Source organism: Tachypleus tridentatus, chromosome 2, assembly GCF_004210375.1.
Source record: "Tachypleus tridentatus isolate NWPU-2018 chromosome 2, ASM421037v1, whole genome shotgun sequence".
Classification (NCBI taxonomy): Eukaryota; Metazoa; Arthropoda; class Merostomata; order Xiphosura; family Limulidae; genus Tachypleus; species Tachypleus tridentatus.
The window spans coordinates 125,057,238-125,077,681 of NC_134826.1; the positions used below are offsets into that span (position 1 = coordinate 125,057,238).

The 20,444-nt window shown below is 33.0% G+C and overlaps 1 protein-coding gene and 1 long non-coding RNA gene across 17 annotated transcripts in view; one reads left to right on the plus strand and one right to left on the minus strand.

The window, feature by feature from the left end:
* LOC143245023 (E3 ubiquitin-protein ligase LRSAM1-like) overlaps positions 1-12,002 on the plus strand; it is a 161,205-nt gene extending 149,203 nt beyond the window's left edge. For 12 of the 16 annotated variants that reach the window (XM_076490782.1, XM_076490787.1, XM_076490783.1 and 9 more), the window contains 3 exons: positions 5,956-6,112; positions 6,544-6,673; positions 11,641-12,002. In XM_076490782.1, coding sequence (XP_076346897.1) covers positions 5,956-6,112; positions 6,544-6,663 — 277 coding nt within the window. In that variant the 3' untranslated portion in view covers positions 6,664-6,673; positions 11,641-12,002. The remainder of the gene's footprint in view (positions 1-5,955; positions 6,113-6,543; positions 6,674-11,640) is intronic. The other 4 variants (XM_076490789.1, XM_076490790.1, XM_076490784.1 and 1 more) reach the window with 1 other exon arrangement.
* Positions 12,003-17,613: 5,611 nt separating this feature from the next.
* LOC143245024 (uncharacterized) lies at positions 17,614-20,012 on the minus strand. Its single transcript, XR_013025434.1, has 2 exons — positions 18,845-20,012; positions 17,614-18,807 (listed from the first exon to the last, which is right to left on the minus strand). It is a non-coding gene; the product is annotated as an uncharacterized LOC143245024 (long non-coding RNA).
* Between the last annotated feature and the right edge of the window lie 432 nt (positions 20,013-20,444).

A 20,444-nucleotide genomic window follows, 5' to 3' on the forward strand; every position in this document is an offset into this window, starting at 1 on the left:
AGTGCACTAAAACAAAATTCAGTACAAACACATGTGTAATGTTACAAACTTTGAGCTGTTTAGATTAAAATATTATAATGTCCAGTTACTATTTATAGTCTTTCTTAAAAAAAAAAAAAAAAACCTTGATGGGGATTCCTGTACGTGGTGAGAGGACCTCCCAGAGAAGGTTCTGTTTTTACAGTTTACCTCCTCTGGGATCTAAACATCTACCTGCATGTTTTCTGTGCTTAGTAACCCATGAAGGGGAGGAGAGAATTCTGGTGGTTGAGGGGTCCAACCCTAACACACCACTTTGACCTTGAATTCCTGTAAACGGGCAGTCTTCTGGTGGCCCCACCAGGATCAATTGGCTAGTCCATTTGGGCAAGGGTCAACTGACTACCAGCATAGGACATCCACAACGGTTGTTGTGGACATTGTGTCTGACACTGGTGTTCAGGTATTGTGGTCACGAAACCTTGGCATCACTGCAGTGCCCTTAAGGCACTGTACTGTGTCCTCCTTTGGTGGGTGGGGTCAGTGGGCACCAAAACTTTCTATTTATTATGGATACTTCTAAAATAAAACAAAAATAACACAACTTGAAACCATCAAGAAAAACCCGACTACTGGAAAATGACCGCACATTGATGAATCTCACAGCTAACTCACCACATGAATCTGTCCTGCAATTCTTAATTGTGTATTCCTTAAGTGACAAACCTCTAGGGCAGATGTCCCCATTTTTTATTCAGAAGGGCTTGCTGGGTCCACTAAATTGGTAAAAAAGCTACATTCGGGAGACATCTTAGTGGAAACATCTTCATCACAGCATTCCAAACTCCTCCTAACATTAAAGGCCTTGGGGACATACTCATTGAGGTTACTTCTCATTCCACTTTGAATACTTCCAGAGGAGTTATAGTTGAAAGAGATTTAAGGACTGTCCCTGAATAGGAGATCCTCACAGCTCTCACCAACCAAGGTGTCACAGCAGTATGCTGAATCTTCACTTGAAAAGATGGAATTCTGGAACCAATAAATGTTCTAATACTAACATTCACAGTACCACATTCTCCCACCACAATAAAAGCAGGATATCTGAATTGTAAGATGCGACCTTATATTCCAAATCCTGTATGATATTTCCATTTTCAATGATTTGGTCATTCAAAACAATCTTGCAGTGGTTCCTTGACCTGTGCCTGTTGTGGTGGTAAAGACCATTATGCCACCGAACGCCAACTTGAACCACATTGTATAAACTATAATGGTAAACATCCTTCTTATTTTACCTCTTGTCCTAAATGGGTAGAAGAAAAAGAAGTACAATGTCTCAAGACAGTTAACAATCTCACTTACACAGAGGCTCAAAAATTATTAATGCCTATTCCATCCAGAACTTATGCTGCTGTAACCTGTTCTACAACTACAGTAGGAGTCCAAACAGACCTTACCCTATTCCCTACACAGTCTTCACCAGAAAATATTAATGGAACACTTCCCAAAATCAACACAGTTCACCAATCAGTCTCCTTCCATCTCTGTCCTGACCACACCTTCCAGTCATTGCCGAACTTCACCTTCTTCAAGTCAAGATGTTTCCATGGTGTCTCCCTCTCTTTATACCCCAAAAATTAAACCACTCGTTTGCACCCTCAATCATTAGTATGTGTACCGATAAATTCAGACCTGACCATTTGAGGTATAGCAGGATTCATAGAAAAAAATGTGATTGCAAGTAGAAGGGCTCTTTACTGTCTTCTCCTCTGAAATAATTACATATGGCCACACTAATCCAATGGAATGGTCGAGGTTTCCAATCAAACATGACTGACATCAAAGATCTGATTGACTTTTATCATTCCATATGTCTTTCTTTGCAGGAAACATTTCTACAGCCTACAAATACAGTTACTATCCAACACTATTCATTATACTGGAACGACAGGCTATGTGTGGGACGGGGACATGGGGGAGTTGCATTGCTGGTTGATTAGCATGTGCCCACCCGGTCCCTGTCATTGACCACACTCTTAGAGGCTGTAGCCATCCATCTCTCCTTCGGTTGTACCATCACTAATTGCTCTCTATACCTTACACCTGAAATGCATTATAATCAATCAGACCTCAATACTCTCATTGAGCAACAGCCAACCCCCCTTTTAATCTTGGGAGATTTCAATGGGCATAATCCCCTCTGGGGTGGCTCCCTTATTGATATTAGACTGCACACCATAGAGCACATGCTCCTGAACCACAACCTGGCTCTATTCAATACTGGCTCTTACACGTATTTTCATGCAACCATTCAGTCATTTACAGCTATAGATCTTTCTGTCTGTTTCCCTTCACTACTCACTCACTTTTCCTGGGAGGTTGACATCAATCCACGAGGTAGTGATCATTTTCCCATCATATTATGAGAGATTGGCCATGATCAGTACCACCTTACCCATGTATCTCAGTAGAAGTTGGTCCAGGCCAACTGGCCTTCTTTCACTACTCTCTCGGAACTTGATCCTGCCATCTTATGTAAATCATCCATAAATGATTGTATAGTAGCAGTAACCAACAGTATTATACAAGCTGCTACTTGCTGCATCCCTAAAACCTCGACACATTCCCCACAGCATCCCCGCCCATGGTGGAATTTTGCCTGTTCTACAACACGAAAAACTCGGAAACATGCTTGGGATAAATTTCAAAGATACCCCACGTTCTCAAACAGCATTGCATTTCAGCAAGCCCGTGCACACACTCGTCAAGTTAGATGTCAAAGCCAGAAGGAATCTTGGATTAAATACACCTCCAGCATTTCTTCAACCACCAGCACAAAAGTTATATGGGATAAGATCTGGAGGGTGAGTGGAAGATATACTTCTACCCCCCTCTCTATCTTAATATCTGATGGCCATGATGAAGTTGCAGATGCACAGAACATTGCCAATACTCTTGGGGACTTCTTCTATCATGTATCTAGCTTTTCAAACTTATCCCCTTCCTTTTTAGCCATTAAAACACAGGCGGAGCATCTGCCTCTTTTCTTTTCAACTGGCCATTCCTTTTGACTACAATCGCCCTCTTACACTGATGGAACTCAAACTTGCAATTCATCGGTCTGGCAATACATCAGTCGGACCTGATAATATACATTATGAGATGTTACGCCACCTTCCCCAGAACTCCCTTACTATTCTCCTAGCTGTCTTTAATTGGATATGGCAGGAAAATGTCTATCCTGATGCTTGGCAACAAGCTATCATACTCCATATTCTGATCTGGGAAGGATCCAACGATTCCTTTGAATTACCACCCAAATGCTTTGACAAGTTGTCTCAGTAAATTCACCTTTAAACATCAATCCAAGAAGGTTTTTTAAGGCGACAACATCTTGTTACTGTTTTTTTTTTAGAAAGTGTCACACTTTTCATTATAAAGATTAATGCCATCAGTGAACAGCTAACCCCTACAGTTGCAAATGGTCTTTTTGTTGATGACTTTCACATCTCATGTGAGTCATCAAACATGAGGTTTATTGAACGGCAGCTACAAACTGCAATCAGTCAGACACTAAAGAGAACCATGATAAACGGTTTTAAACTTTCACTCCCTAAAACCGTTTGTATGCATTTCTGTAGCAAACGGGGAATCCACCCAGATCCAGAACTCCATCTTGATGATGTTGTACTTCCTGTCATCCCTGAGACAAAGGTCTTAGGTCTTATATTTGATTGTAAATTAAATTTTATATCACATATCAAGCAACTTTGTATCAAATATCTAAAAGCATTGAACATTTCCCATGTCTTCCCTTCTACTTCTTGGGGAGCAGATCAATACTCCATGCTCAAAATTTATCGTGCTCTTGTCTGATCCAAACTTGACTATGGTTCTCTCAGAACCTCAGCACTGAAAATGTTGGATCCTGTCCATCACCAGAGGCTTTGGCTTTACATTGGAGCTTTTCGTACTTCTCCTGTGCAAAGTCTGTATATGGAATCTCATGAATCCCCTCTAAATATTTGCCTTTTGCAACTGTCTCTAATGTATGCTTCCAAACTTCGATCCTTACCACAGCATCCTATCAGGAGTTGTGTTTTCCAACCACAATGGACCACACTTTTTAATAACAAAAAATCTTCCATTGTCCCTTTTAGTCTCCGTATCCAGGCACAATTAGAAGAATTGGATTTATCCTTGAATAACATTGCAGTTTCTTCAAATCAGCCTATTCCACCATAGCAAATTACTGTCCCCAATTGTAACCTATCTCTCAGCCATCTGAAGAAAGCAGATACACCCGACTGGAAATATCACTTTTTCTTTGCTGAACATCTTTCATATGATCCTTCCATTTCCATATATACAGATGGTTCCAAATTGGGTGACTCAGTAGGCTCAGCCTTGGTTTGTGACAGTTTAATTGTGGCACACAGACTAACCCCTACAGTTTCTGTTTTCACTGCCGAATTGTATGCCATCTCTTTTGCCCTAAATCATATTGAAATAATGCAATATGCAAATTGTACAATATATATACGGACTCACTCAGCTGTCTATTGGCCCTGGAATCATTCCATGATAGTCACCACTCTCTTCTCATCAATATCAAAGACAAACTGGCCCATCTTTCTCTCTCATCTGTCTCCATCCAATTCTTTTGGATACCAAGTTGTGTTGGTATTTGTGGGAATTAGCTGGCCGACAGAGCAGCAAAGTCTGTCTCTTCTGGATCTATCATCCCAGTACCCATAGACTATGGTCCAGTTACCAAATCCAGACTGTACACCAGATGGCAGGCAACCTGGAATGAGCAACACAATAACAAGCTTTTTTCAAATCAAACCTTCTCTTTGTCTTTGGCCCTCTTGCTTCTGTAAGGATCGAAGAGGGGAGGTTGTTTTGGCAAGGCTACTCATTGGTCACAGTTTTTTAACCCACCACTTTCTTTCATCTGGTACTGCTGCACCAACGTGTGGTCTATGTGGCATTCAGATCACAATCATCCACATTTTATTATCATGCTGTTGTTACAACCCAGAACGACGACACCATTTTAAAAATATTTGTAAGGCAGGTTTGCCCTTACTTTGGCCCATGTTATAGGTGACACTGCCCATCTCACTCACGTTTTTACATTTTTAAGAGCCATTGGTTTTTTACACTTAATTTAAGGTTTTTTATCGGACTACATAGTGTTTTAGCATGATTTCTTTTACACATTTTAATGTTTTCACACAATTTTTTTTTACACATTTCAATTTTCCTTTTGAATTGAACCCAGAACTGGAAAGGCCAACTTCAGGTGACTGACTGCAAATGCTTCAACCTTCCTGGCATGTCTTAATTTTACACATTTTAGTTTTTCTTTTTCTTTTGAACTGAACTCAGGACTTGAAAGGCTGACAGCAAGGGTGTACTTCTTGCTTCAGTCTTCCTGGCAGTTTTTAATGTTACATATTTTACTTTTTACCTTCATTGCCCTATACCTATACTGTACCACATCTTGTCTGGCACAGATAGCCTTGTAGCTTTGTGCCAATAAACATTGAATATATACCTACCTAACTAGAAAAAAAAAGTAATGTAGATTAATCCTTTTTTTTTATTATTGTGGTTACAAGGTTGGTCAAACTGATTGAATGCATACAGAATTAGATAGAAAAATAACATACCAAATATTATCTTTTGTTTTATTCTACAAAAGACTTCTAGTGTCTATTGAAATCTTGCCAAATTTTGTAAAAATACACAAAACATTATAAAAGTTAGAGTATGGAAATCTTGATGGTTACTTTGGGGTTAAAAAGTCAGTCACATCAAATAAGTCCATAGTGAGAGGGTTAAACTTTTTGAAGCTCTAAGAGTAAAAAATACAGTAACTTTTTTACAACTGACTTAAAATAAATCATTGAAAAAAAAAGGATTCATTGTATTTTTTTATTTAATTCCATAATTTGTTTTTTTTAGTCCGTCCAAAGCTATCGAAGCTCCAGCAGAGCCCTCTGCCCCTCCTGCTGAAGAAAATGAAGCTTTAGAACCTGCCATTCCATCTGCACCTGTTTTAGTAGATCAAGATTTAAAACTGTGGACCAATACAGAGTGTGTTGTGTGTCTAGAAAATGAGGTTTGTACAAAACATTATCACGAATCCAAGTCTGTCCACACTTGTTTTTTTTCTCAAGAAATTGGTTTATAAATCAGTGAGCTAGTATGTACTCTTTGTACATGTAGATTAAGAGTGATGTAATAATTGTTAGAAATGAGGATGTGTAATTGGTGACATGATATGTATCCCTAGCGTAAATCTGTACAATCAGTAAGTTTTCATTTTAATGTATTTCAGTAATTGAATTCATTGTAACTACTTGTGTTTATGACTTTACCATTAAAAATTATTGCAGATATGGTAAAGTTACACTCTGAAAATAGCTTTTTTCCTCATTTTCATTTTATTAAAAAATATTCTTAACAAAATTTATCTTCATTTTTTGTCAATTCATAACAACTTAACAGCCTTATTAAACACTAACATTACTTCATATTATCTTGTTTCAGAGTGCTGTGGTTTTTTTGCCATGTGGTCATGTATGCTGCTGTTGGATTTGTGTCAAACCACTCACCAGTTGCCCAATGTGCCGCAGCAGTATTCACAATAAGCTGTGCCTTGGGAATTAATAACCAGTTTGTAAATTGCAGTTCTTATACATTTTCATGTGGAGAATTTGTCTGTATGCCCATAGTGATAGAAAGTGTATAACATATGAGAATATGTTCAATCAAGAAATCAAAATTATCTTTGGCTGTTGTTCATTTCAAAAGAATTAAAATTTTTTTGACTGTGTATGTATGTATGTGTGTGTATATCTTAAAATGTGTTTTATTAAAATATCGCATAGTTGTAAATCATAAAATTATTGCTTATTTTTGTAATTTTTCAGTAGAAATACCTTTTTTGTATAAGTAATCCAGAAAAATAAGTACTTCCAAAGATATAGTCAGAAGCATAAAGTTTGAAATACCTTTATAGAGCATTTTGATCAGTATTAGGACCTCATTTGTTTTAGAACTTTTGAAACTTGATTTACATGTATTTTACACTATGATTTATCTCACTAGTACACAAGCCTGGGTTGACAAATTCTCATGCTTATATTTTGAAATTTTAGTATCTATGCTAACTATTTTGTCTTGACAGACATCAGGCTCTAGTAGCTTTTAATATATTTTATTGCCTTTATAAGTATATCCTGTGTTCTGTGGTTTACTAATTTTGGGGATTCATCAAAGCAAATGTCATCTCTAAGGATTAATACTTTCCTTCATCAAGTTTGGTTTAGGTTTAAAACTTGGCACCAAATCAAAGACTATCAGTTTTTTTAAGTTGATAGTTTTTTATACCATAGAAGTTATTAGTCTTTTTATCTCAAAATTCAAAATAAAGGGAATTTAAAATAATTTTGATTATCAGCTACAAGTTAGGAAGGAAAAAGAGAGGTAATAATTAATTTTGAATGCTTTACATGTGTGTGACAATTATACAATTAAAAAACGTTTGAGACATTTTATTGATTTATAATTTTTGTTCATCATATTTTGACCTGGCGTGGCCAGGTGGTTAAGGTATTCGACTCATAACCTAAGGGCCGTGGGTTTGAATCCCAGTTATGCAAAACATGCTTGCCCTTTCAGCTGTGGAGGCATAATGTTACAGTCAATCCTACTATTCGTGTAGCTTTGTGTGAAATTCAAAAATAAACAAACACTCAGCTGCAAGGTTTTTTCCTTTGGCCATCTATGCATTGGTCTGATGTTTTCTCACTTGTTTTAGACTTTTATATTCCACTCAGTTGCTCCTGGCAATATTTATTTTATGACATTCTCCACCTACATCAATGCATCTCGGAAGATAGTTTTCTCCCATGTGTTCTTGAACTATGAAATCAGATATGTTATGTAAAATATTGGTAATTACTAAAGCTAGATCCAAAATATCTTATGATCTGCAAGTATGGGTTTGTGGTGGTTAATTTTTGTCAATGCAGATTGCAGATTAGGTTGTGATCGTCTGCAAATTTTTAGAATATTATCAGAGCCTGATGTCTGTCATGACAAAATAGTTAGCATAGATGCTAAAATGTATGTTGGCACTAACTAAAAACACAAGTTAAAATATCATACTAGTCTTGACTAATAAAAAAGATAAAGTTAAGATTAACATTAAATACCTTAAATACAGCATCCCAGGTAAAGCCACTCGACTCTTAATCTGAGGGCTATGGGTTCAAATTCCATTCACATCAAATATATTCTCCCATTCAACCATGGGGATATTATAATATGATGGCCAATACTTTTATTTGTTGGCAAAAAAGTAGCCTACGAGATAGCAGTGGGTTCTCTCTAGTCTTACTCTGCAAAATTAGGAGCAGCTAGTGCAGATAGCTCTCATGTACCTTTCCATGAAATTCAAAACAAACCAATCATCATATTTCCAGTTTTTCTATTTTAAAAAAAAAACTCTATTTACTAAGATGATGTATGGTTTATAAGAAATTGCTTCATCAGTTATGGTTACATCATATTATTGACTCAAAGCAAAGCGTTTTGTATGTTTTTTAAAGCAAAACTGTATATGCTGTTTTTCAGTCATAAGTTCTAATTTAAAGCATGGATATGAATTTTTAAATGCCAAAGTTAAATAATGGTTTTTTAGTTATTTATTGTTAAAAATAAGTTTCAGTTTGAAGCTATATAAAATAATAGCTTCACAGTTATGACATACATCTGAAAGACAGTTTGATAACATATGAATAAAAGGTATTTCCAATTTTTCTATTAATATGTAAACAATTAAAATTAAAGAGAAAAAAAGCTTGCAAAAATGCATGCACTTTAATGTAGTAATCTATATTTGTTTATTTTTAATGGGTATACAGTTCAGTAGATAACGATAAAGAAACACACAATGGTTTATGAGTACAAATATTTAGTTGAGATACGTGTTTATCTATATTTCTTTATCATCTAATTCTCAATCATACATGGCCTGTAAACAGAATGATATATGACTTTATCATTAGGACTAACATATAGAAATAAGTTTTGGCTGCAGCTGTTAAAAAACTTATGATAAAATATAATAGTGTGTTCATTTTTTCCCTTATCATTTGAATAAAAGTTACTGATTTTTTAGCTTTAAAGCTTAACTGAAGTATGATTCATTCAGTGATTAATTTATTAGTATAAATTTATTTCATTACTTGTTGATGGGTGCATTGACTGAATGTTTTTGCTGGAAATGGTGCTTATGCATAATATGTATAATTATTATTATTATTATTGTGCTTTTTTTAATTACTGTTGTTTCTTTTCATGTTGCTGTTACAGTTTGTTTTTATGAAGTATATTTTATATTTGTAGATTATTATACTAGCAAGCTCTCTTTCCATTTTAGTTGTTTTTTACAAATCACTTATTAGTTTTAAAATAAGTTAATTTTTTAAAATGTATATATATATATATATATATATACACACACATGTTATTATAGTACATATGAATAATCATAATTTAAATATTTTAAAATCATTTACTGTAGTTGTATGTAATTGTGTTATACAAGACATATAGATTGTATAATTCTTTGTACATGGATTGAGTGAATAATTTTTCTGGTTCATGTGTGTGAAAACCTTAAATTCAGTTACATAAGTAATTTAATTATTCCTAAAGTTTTGTATTCATTTGAGATTTTAATATGTAGTGGATTACTAACAGGTTATGAGTTTTTGTAAAATACAAATGAAAGAATTATTGTTTATCATATATTAAATTGTTTAATAAGCTCTAACACTTCAAACAAAATTAACCCTTTCATGACAAGCTTTGTATAATATACGAGTTTGTATACACATTTGCAAATGTTAATTATTTATACTATAACTTTTAATGCAGTGTGTGTACTAAAAGAACATTTGGTCGACTTTTAGTAAAGATAGGAAGTGTTTTGTACACAAAACAAATCAGGTTTTTGTAATTAAGTACTTTTACTAAAGATTTGTTTGTGAAAACATTGAATATTTCAATACTAGTCTGAGTGCAACATGATTTTCATGTTATGATTAAAACATTATTCTTCATCCTAAAAATGTCACATATTATTTGTGTAATCTCTAAAACTCCTAAATACAATTCAAAAGTATGTTTTTAGTAAGAGGTATTTTTTCTGTTATTTTTTCTGCCCTAACAATGTGTCTGTAAATTTGACTGACCTCATAACCACCATGAAAAATTAGGAAATAAATATAAATTATGTTGTTTCATTCTGGAATGACTACTCAAGAACACAAACGTTTATAATAAATAGCTTAACCTTATAACATTATACATTTATATATATTTACTATTTTTATTATACAGACCTTACAGTCATGCCTAGCTAACATTACTGAACTTGCATTGACACGGCTCACATACACTCGTGTTACCATCTCCAGTAATATAAAAATGACCTTAAGTCTTTACAAAGTGACCATGTCTTGGCTGTGTTTTGGTAGATTAGTAACATTTTGTAATTTTCAGTTATATTTCAGTTATTGTTTGTTAAGTATGTATATAAATTATTACTATTTAGAAATAAGTTACTAAACTTTTTTAAAATATAGAAGAGTAAATAAAGAAGTAAAGCAAACAGTTATCTCTTTTAGCTATGACCTTTGAACTTTGTAGCTGCTTAATGAAGTTTGATAAACATTTTATAACCAGCCTATATTTAGGTTAAAAAAAATGTGAAATTCTCTAGAATTCCACTACAATTTAGTAAGATCAGTAACCAAAATTTATTTAGAATTTATAAAGTATAAAACTTCATGCAAACTAAAGACATGACTAAACTCCTTGAAATCTTGGGTTGAAAGAACAAGGAAGCCTTATAACAGATTTGAATGGCTGAAAAACCATTAGGGAGACATTCTAAGTTGTCATTTGGTTATTCACAAGTCATATTTTAAAGTAAGTATACATAAGAGACCCTTTCCAAAAGTGAAAAGAGGTTAACAATGCCACTTTGTTTGATTTGGTACATAAACCATATCTCAGCAAAATAAAAAGATATGAGGTTCTTATTTTATATGCTACCTTGTTAATATATGTAATTTGAGTTCCTAATTTGTATGAAACTATAGACTTAATATTTTGACATAAAATTATCCAATTTGAACTAGTACTGTATTCAACATTCTGTGACTGACAAAAAGCAGTATTTAGATGTATTCTTTTAATGTTTACTTCTAACTTAAGAAATTAATTAATGTATAGTACTAAAATTTGAATTATAATCTACAGTTTTTATACCCAAAGTTATTAACATAATTTCTAAAAATAGTAATTCAATAAAATTTTGAATGCAAGTCAACAAATGCAATGACATGGCCTTTACACAATAGAATTAATGATGTATAAATGACTTGTATCTCAAAAGTAGGTATTGATTTATTATTGTAGATTTCTTAATTGTATTCAATGTACATATTATTTATGCTTTATAACAAATGTATTTAGATTTATTCAGAAACATTTTTCAAGAAGTTTCCTTTCTTAACATTTCATAAATATTTTTCATCTAGTTACAGAATTTCCTTCTTTTTCTTTTAGACTGATATGGTTCAAGTTCTCATGCCTCACCTTTGGGCTAGTTTCACCAGTGTAGAAGCTCTGAACTTCATTACATGGATATCTCTCTGCTAAATTTAGATTTTATCTTTCTACTTGTATTTGATCATTATTTTAGATTTATCACGGAAAAAGATGTTACCATCTCATTGATCACACTTCTCTGCTTTAATTCTGATGCATTACAGAAACTGCCAGTAATCTTTTTATGTCACAGTGTAATAATCTCAAGAAGAAGCAACTGAATCCTTGTAAAACATATTCTTTGTTGCTTACCTAATAAAAATAGACAGGAAGAAAAGAAAGTGTATCTTTATAAAATAAACTTTATATAAATATTGTAACTCAGCCTGAAATATTTGTATGCTAGTTTGACAGACCTTGTTTGATTTATCATTATACTTTTATGGAAAAAAAATGTAGAAAAAAATTGTTCTCTGAAGAAATTAACTTGCTTTGAAGATTCCTTTATATATCAAGCAGTAATGATCATTAGCATCTTAAATAAATAACGAAGCCACAACTTAATATTTTAAAGCTGATAATTTTATACAAATTAACATAAAGCAATTAACAGAGTACAAATTTAAGTTCTCACAACTTGTTATACCAGTGATGACATTTGTTTAAATAGTGTTATTGAAAGCTCCAAAATGTACATACAGCTACTGCCCATCAAAGTATTGGTCCGATTTTTTCTCTCTTGCTCCAGTCTTTTATACCCCACTTAATTGCTCTTGGCAATATATGTCTTGGTATTGTATACAAGCACCTCATTCAAATAATGTTATTACTTTCTCGGCATATCATCAGTAATGGGTTTCTTTGTACTAAAATCATTCAGAGATCCTTTAGGTATTCTTTATGTTATGTAATGGATTTTTCTGAAAAAGAAAAGTGTTTTTGATTGGTGAAGAGGTCACTCTTGGTTGAGACTGTAAGTGGTCTACTGCATATTGAGATAGAGACATGTTTGGTTTTGTTGCATTTCTCTTGTAACACTGATGCTGCAATTGATGGCAATCCTGGACATTCTTGAGATTGATTCACATTTTCCTACACTTTCTATTATTGTCTTGAGTTTTTAATCCTCTTGTGGGACAATGGTAAGTTTATGAATGTATAAAACTGAGACCTGGGGCTCAGTTCTCCATAGTGAACACAGAGCAGATAGGCCAATGTTCCTTTGCTCCAACAAAACAAATATATATGACAAAATCTTGTTCCAAAGAAAAGTCTTTAAAAGTAAAGAATGAGGTCACATTGGGATAATTTTCTCTTGATTATTTTCTTCAGTTGATCTATTGGGAGTAGGATGTTTTGGGTCTTTCCCCAGTTTTTCTTGAAACTGCAGCTTACTTGATAGCTGAAAGGTCTAGAAGTGAATGTTTAGCTTTCTTTATATCCATTGACACAGTTAATGCAGAGAGGATTATTACTCAGTGAGGTTAAAGGGCAGCTATTTCTTTAAATTACCACAGTTGTCAGAACTACATGAATTTGTCCACCAATACCACATGGAAAGCATTTTCCAAAACTCAAGTAATACATCTTTTTCTCAAAATTAGGGGTTTTAAGATGGAATTAGTACTTAATTTGATAAGGTCATTGTCTCCCTGGTGAGACTGAAGTGGGTCTATGAACTTATAACTCTTAGCATCCAATATGTTGTTTTCCTAACACTAAACATTGTTGGAAGATTTTCAGAATAATCAACTCATTGATAACAAACTGGAACCATTGTTAGAATGCATGTTGGTTTGATTGTTGGCTTATATAGGGGGTCGTATTTCAAACCCCTATTTGGGTATCCTGAACCCTGACATTAGCCCCTCAGTACATTGGTAAACAGGGTAGATTCTGTACATATTCAAGGGTTCTGCTGCTTGGTTGGAATGTTGCCAATGGAATCAGTGATTATTTGTTGACTTTTGGATCTGTGGGAACCTGGCTCCAAGAACTGCTGGATGTGTGGTAAGCTTAATCACAGATACATAGCCACTACAGATCCATGAGTCAGGATTAGTCATATATTTCACATTTTCACCACCATTGTCTACCCAACCTGTAGAATTTCATCTCCCACACATTCTTTGATCTGGGTGTACAGAGAGAGAGAGTTGTGCTAGTTTTCCTAGGGATTTATTCTTATTGGTTGTTGGGCCTAAGAAAACAGGAGACTGGTGTCCAATCATCACTCTTTTTCATATATAAAAGCTCCTAGATTTCCTAGGTTCACAGGTGACTCATTCCTGGTTCTGAGTTTGCACCTTTAACTAGGATTGTGGATGTCCAACTTCAGTGAAGTCAACTACTATCTGTACATTGCCATAATGATGGTATCCTGCTACTATCACTATTTTTTTTTGCACAAACATCAAGTACATTTTTGGGTTAATGTTCAGACTATCATCAGCAGAATATGGGTTCAGATGAATCATATGATCCTTTTCTTATCATCTGTATTCTCTAGCCCTGTGCATACACCATTCAATAAATGACTGGTTATTGCTTTCACCATCTCATCAATTATCAGAACATCACACTTGAATTCTACTTTCAAAAACAACCAAGGCAGGCATCATTATCAGAGCATTGAGATCTATTGTTTCTCCAACTTGATATGTCCTCATTCTGGGTATTTTTATTTCATTATATATCTCAATGGAGCTTGAATGACTTCCATCTAGTTCCATACTATGGAACAGCAAATCTGACTCTTACCTCTCCTTCACCCTCTGCCAGATAGTTATTTCTCTTTAGAGAATGTGGGCATCATTCAAATCCCTTATGCCTGTGGAACAAACACAGAAGAGGTCTTTTCAGTGGTATTTATGTGAACAAGGGATCATAAACATTGATTACCTATATTTCCCTGTTTCCCTATTCAGGATCATTCTTCAGTCTTCAGGGACAATACTAAGATATGGGTTCCTTATCCAGAGATCCATCTCACTGCAAATTTCTCACTTCAGGGATGGGGTACATATCTCAACAGTCAGGAATTCCACAGTGTATGCATAGATGACATGGCTTACCCATATAACATTTTAGTCCTTCTTGCTCTTTAAAAGAGCAATGCCTTATGGTTTGGGCTTATTAATTGAAAAATTGTCAGGCTTGACTCCAGTAATTCTACAGTGGGTTTTACATTTCCCATTAGAGGACACTTCCTTGTTTTCAAACTTTGGATCTCCTTTTTCTAGATCATTCCTATCATTTCACTGTACTAACTTACTGTGTTCCACAGATGATGACTGCATTAGTTGTCTCCACCCAAACAGATTCTTCCAACATAATAGATGCTGCATTACAAGGTTTGCTGTTGGATTGGTTCTTATTTTGAAACACTAATGATTGGTGGATTGGCCATTCATTGGAACATCAACTACTGTTACTGGGTTTTAATTTTTGAGGTTACCATGTATCCATTTCATCTCTGCTTAGTCCACCAACAGATATTTATCTGTGGAAATGACAATTATATCTACAATTGTGTATTGAAAGAAGGTTGAACCAACTTTGATTAGAAGTACCAAACATAATTTGTTTTTTTGATATGGTGCTTTGGCAAGGGTTTTACCTGTTCCACAATCACCCTGTATAATGTAGCCTTATCAACCACCTTTCCATAGTTAACCACTTCCACTAGATTATACAGAGAATGAGGATTTTCATTCCTACACTTGTCTCTTCTTCATCTTTCAGGGTCCCTTACCTTGTTTTTCAGGATCCCATTCTGTGAAAAGTGTTGCCCAGACAGATGTGATTTTATAAATTGAATTATGCACTAACAATCACTAATTTAATATACTTTATCTAGGTTGCAACAACCTTTGTAGCAATGAAATGTTCTATAAGACCACCTAGAGGTTAAATGGTTGGTATTACTAAACTATCATGAGTAATGCAGAGGGGGAACCTGCCCCTTCCTTGCTGATCATTGGATTGAATAAATTAGGTTTGCCTTTAAAAATTTGAAAACTTGTTTTCCCTATTGTATTGTTTCCAAGCACTCCCCAACAGGCATTAACCCCACCCAGATATTACTAATGGAGGTGGGAAATACTTACCATGCCACTTTCTACAAGTTGGGGTGGTGAACAATAGCTTTTCATCTAGAGTATTAGAGTGAATTTCATACATTCTTGGAAAAAAGTCCTGATCACCAGTGATGATAAATTGTGTAAATTTTCATGCACAGTACATGAATTAAGTTCTGGGTGAAAAGCATACCTGTTCTCAATGTATTATAGTTTCCCCAGTAGGTGCCAGTCTTCTACTGACACACCCATGATCTATGCAGGTGCTTTCTGTATGTATAATACCCTCACTAACCCTGCTACATTCTCAGTGTGAGGTTCCAGCTGTAGCATCAGCAGAAGTATGTTTTGGAAGTTAACATTTTCTTAAATTGAAAATGTATTCTACTGCCTTTCCCTTCCACCCATGAATTGATGTTGCAGACTGCACATTGATTCAGTCTCAACAAAGTGATAATGGTTTCTGAATGAGGTGCCTATATACAGAACCAGGTTAGATGGCACATTGACATAAATTTAGTGTCACAAGACAAATATTACCCAATTCAATAAAGTGGAATATGAAGGATTATAGCAAGCAAGTAAAAATCAGACCAATGCTCAGATCAGCAAAAGAATAAACCCTGGCAGTCAAGTAATAGATGTAGTGTGAGAAGAGGTACGTTTTATTAAAAATACATTTTCAATTTAAGAAAATGTTAAGTTTCTAGTCAACTACATTTTACCAGGTTCAGAAGTCAGTCAAAAATTCTAATAAACTAAGGTTCCCTGTACTTCAGAAAACTTTTGAAGGTGGTATGTGGTCCTTAGTTATAAATGTATCTCAAAATTGCTTGTAACTTCTTAGTGAAAAATATTTAATCATCAGAATATAAATATATTCATTAATTTAAAATAAGATAGCCTTGCAGTAAACACCAGTGCTACTGTGAAATAATTTTTATGCATCACAGTTTTATAAATGACTATAGTATGGTCAGTATTGAAAAGTGTGACTCTTTGATATAATTGTTGTGCAAAATGTATTTAGCAACTAGTACTTTTGTTAATATTAGTTGAATGTCATGAAAATATAAACTCCATGATTGCATAATTATGTGCAAGGTGTGTGAAACTATAAATTGTATGTGAAAAAAACTTGTACTCTAAGATTTCTTGTACTGTTTATTTTGTTATCAAATATACATAACAATCCAGTTCCAGTGGTTAATGATGCTATTAGTTCTTTTGATATCTATAATACTTCATAAATGTAATGGCTAATTGTTGTTTTTTATTACATAATCTTCTAGACAAGTTTTTATACTGAAATCTCCAAACTTTTCATTTCTATATTTAACTATTACCTTGTTCCATTGTAGCAGCTTTTCAAAATACATAAACTGTGAAGAAAATTGTACACATTATTCAGTATATGTATTTTACAAACTTACAAACATCCCATATATAAACAGTTTTTAAAATAATTCCAGTTACTTTATGAATAATTATTTTGTTACTTTTATGAAGAAGTAAAGTCATTAAAGCTGCCTTGACCTTTGCTACTTGGTATTATTATGTGATATTGGAACTTGTATGTCCTGTGGTTTTATAACTTTATAAACATTTAAGACTGTTAGCATTTTTAAGTAGCTCCTGTCATGTAAAAATTAATTAAGGTAAAATAACCAGAGCTATTTTTTTGTCATAATGTATATTATTTAACTATATACTTTTGTACCTCCATTTATAAGTAGTAAGACTAGTTTGATTTTTAATTATTAGTATTTTTGCTGATCCCTCCTTTTTCTGATCCTTTAACAGAACTGTTGGGTTACCCAACTTTTAATGAAACCCTGGTATTTTTTTTCTTAAGGAAATTAATGTTAAGAGTTATAGGAGAAAAGTGTCTAATTTATTGCTGTGATGAAAGCTGTTAATAGTGATTTTTTTCATTGCATGATAACTGTAATAAAATTTAGTAAATTTAAAGAACATTTGACATAATTTCCCTGTTGTATTTTTATTTTAGAAAGCTACAAATAGTTGTGCTAGTATAATGGAAGGATTTGTACTTGTTAGTAATACTCAGTCATTCAAGAGAAATAAGTCTGTAAATACACCTTATGAGTTACTCTATTAAAGTCTAAGAAAGCAGTTTTGCTCAAATATGTTTCATATAGCTTTGTTTTTCCACACATGTAGTGCTTTTCACAAAGTTTTTATTTTCCAGAAATTGATGTAGTCATCTAATTGAAGGCTGTTTTTTATTGAAATCTAAACTTTTAATGTTTCTTAAATCTTGGATATTTTGTAATTCTTTCTTATCTATCATAATGTTTTACTGATTATAATGTAGTGAGAATTGTAGAATATGGCAATATAACTTATCAAAACATGCAATTTAAAGTTTGTCATCATGAATTTAACTTAAAGCTTTCTTGTATTTCAGTTTTTAGTGTGACGTTCTTGATTATGGACTATTCCTTAAATCATACACTTCATGATAGATTGGCATTGAGGAAAAGTAGGAAAACACAAGTGTAACAACACAAATTACTAGGTTTATAAAGCCTCTATATAGTACAAATAAAATAGAAATGTATGTAAATATGGTAATTTTGATGTTTATATATTCTGGTACTACTGTAAAAATTTAAAAATTGAATTTTTGCCTCTCTGATTAAGAAGCTATCCCCAAAAAATAATTCAATAAACTTAATCTTTATATATTCAATTTTTACACTTTCTAATATTTTTTAAGTTTTAATTCCTGTTGTTGTATCTTGATAGACATATACAACAGTAATATGTTAAATAGGGCTTTTGTTCTTTAAGAAATCATTTCTAAATGTGTCATGTCAAATAGTTATACTGTTGTTTGAAATTATTTTATCACCAGATTGAAACATGTTATACAAGTAATAGTCAACTCCACTATTTGTTATAGAAGAATAGCCAAAAATAGTGATGGGTGCTGCCAGTCAGTTGCCTTACTTTTGGCTGAAAGTTCAAAATTAAGAGTTGGTAGTAGTAAGATTCCTCAATAAATTTGCCATAAAACAAACTTTTTCATGGTACTAAATATAGTCGTGTAGCATCAAATTTCAGAACATATATCTCTTACCTATATATAATGCACATTTCTTGTTTTAATCTCTTACCTATATATAATGCACATTTCTTGTTTTAATGTAGTAGGGTTTGTTGCCAGTTTATTTTGTGCACAAGGTACAATCTCACATTCTTCTGAGCTGGAAGGTTTTATATTTATTGTTCTTAGTATTGGACTACTACTGTTTATCCCATGGAATATCACCAAATGCAATAGTAGTAGTAGTGTCCTTTAGATTAAACATGCATATGTTCAGAAGAAGCTCATACTGCTATTTTGGTTTCCCAGTACTAAATATTTTATGTTGGTAATATGTTGTATAATTTCCATTTATATTTCATTAATCACTGTAGAAAATGATCATTGGATCCTGAAAATATATTTAGTCATATCTTATTTAACCATCTCCTGTAATTTTCCCAGATATTTTAATAATTGTGTTAAATGTTAGTTACAAGATATATGTGATAGTGAAGAAATAATGATGTATTCGTGTGTGTGTGTGTGTGTCTGAGTTTATGCTTCTATATGTCTGAACCTTTTTAAAAGAATGCCATTCAAACTAGACTCCATGAGCTATTCTTTTTGTATGTTAGATTTTTGGTTTTACATTGTCCATTTCAAGATGCAGTCAGTTTGCAAGTCTTTGGGTTATTAATAATGAAAGTTAAAGTGAATAGTTTACTCAAAATATTACAGTATTGCAGGAATAAAAGATAATATTTTATGTTGTCATGTTTTTCAGCTTACAATCTTGAGGCCTGCATGGCTTACAGGACAAATTGATATTAAAGAGATGAAAAATGTACTTAGTTTCATTCTTTCTCTATTTTAAAACTTTGCCATTTGATATTAATATTTTATGTCATACTTCTTGTAATTCAACACTTTAAAGTTTAGCTTGTCAAAGTATAATATTCTCATGAGAAAAAGTTTTTATAAGCTGTAAGGAAACTTGACCTTTATCAAGGTTTTGTGTAAAGAAGCTATGGTTTCTGGTGTTTGTGTGCATGTAAGTTTATCCTTCTATATGTTGGAGTCTTTTTAAAAAATGTAATTTAAACTAGATATATTTCATAGATATTGTCTTATGAACAATGAGTAATTTTTATCTGCTTATCTTGACTGCTATTTTTAAATTAAAGGTAATCTTTCAGTGTATTAAGTGTTTTGGCATTTTGGACAGTTTTAGTTTTAATAAACTGCTTGTGTTTGGTCTAGAGTGAAACATTTTATTATCAAATAAGTAATTTAAAAAGGTTCAATAAACATACATTATCTGTGACTGAGGTTTATACACACACACACTTTTCTATATACTTTATATGGGCAGTCTGCTTGGCTCAGGAAGATGTTTTATGTTTTTGAGACATTTTATCAGGTGGTACAAATAACTTTCCATAAATTTCCATTTTAACCATAATTAATTTTTTTCTCTAGTGTATTTGTAGTTAATCTTTATTTACACAACTTAAACATAGAATAATGCTAAGTAATTCTTAACTGGAAATTTGAAGAATTTTTTCTCTCCCTAAGTTAAATTTAGAAGTTAGAAATCATTTGCACAATATTCTTGATACTGTCATTCCATTATTTACTTTTAAATCCATGATTTTACCCATGAAGAAAATTCAATTTTAACCCACAAG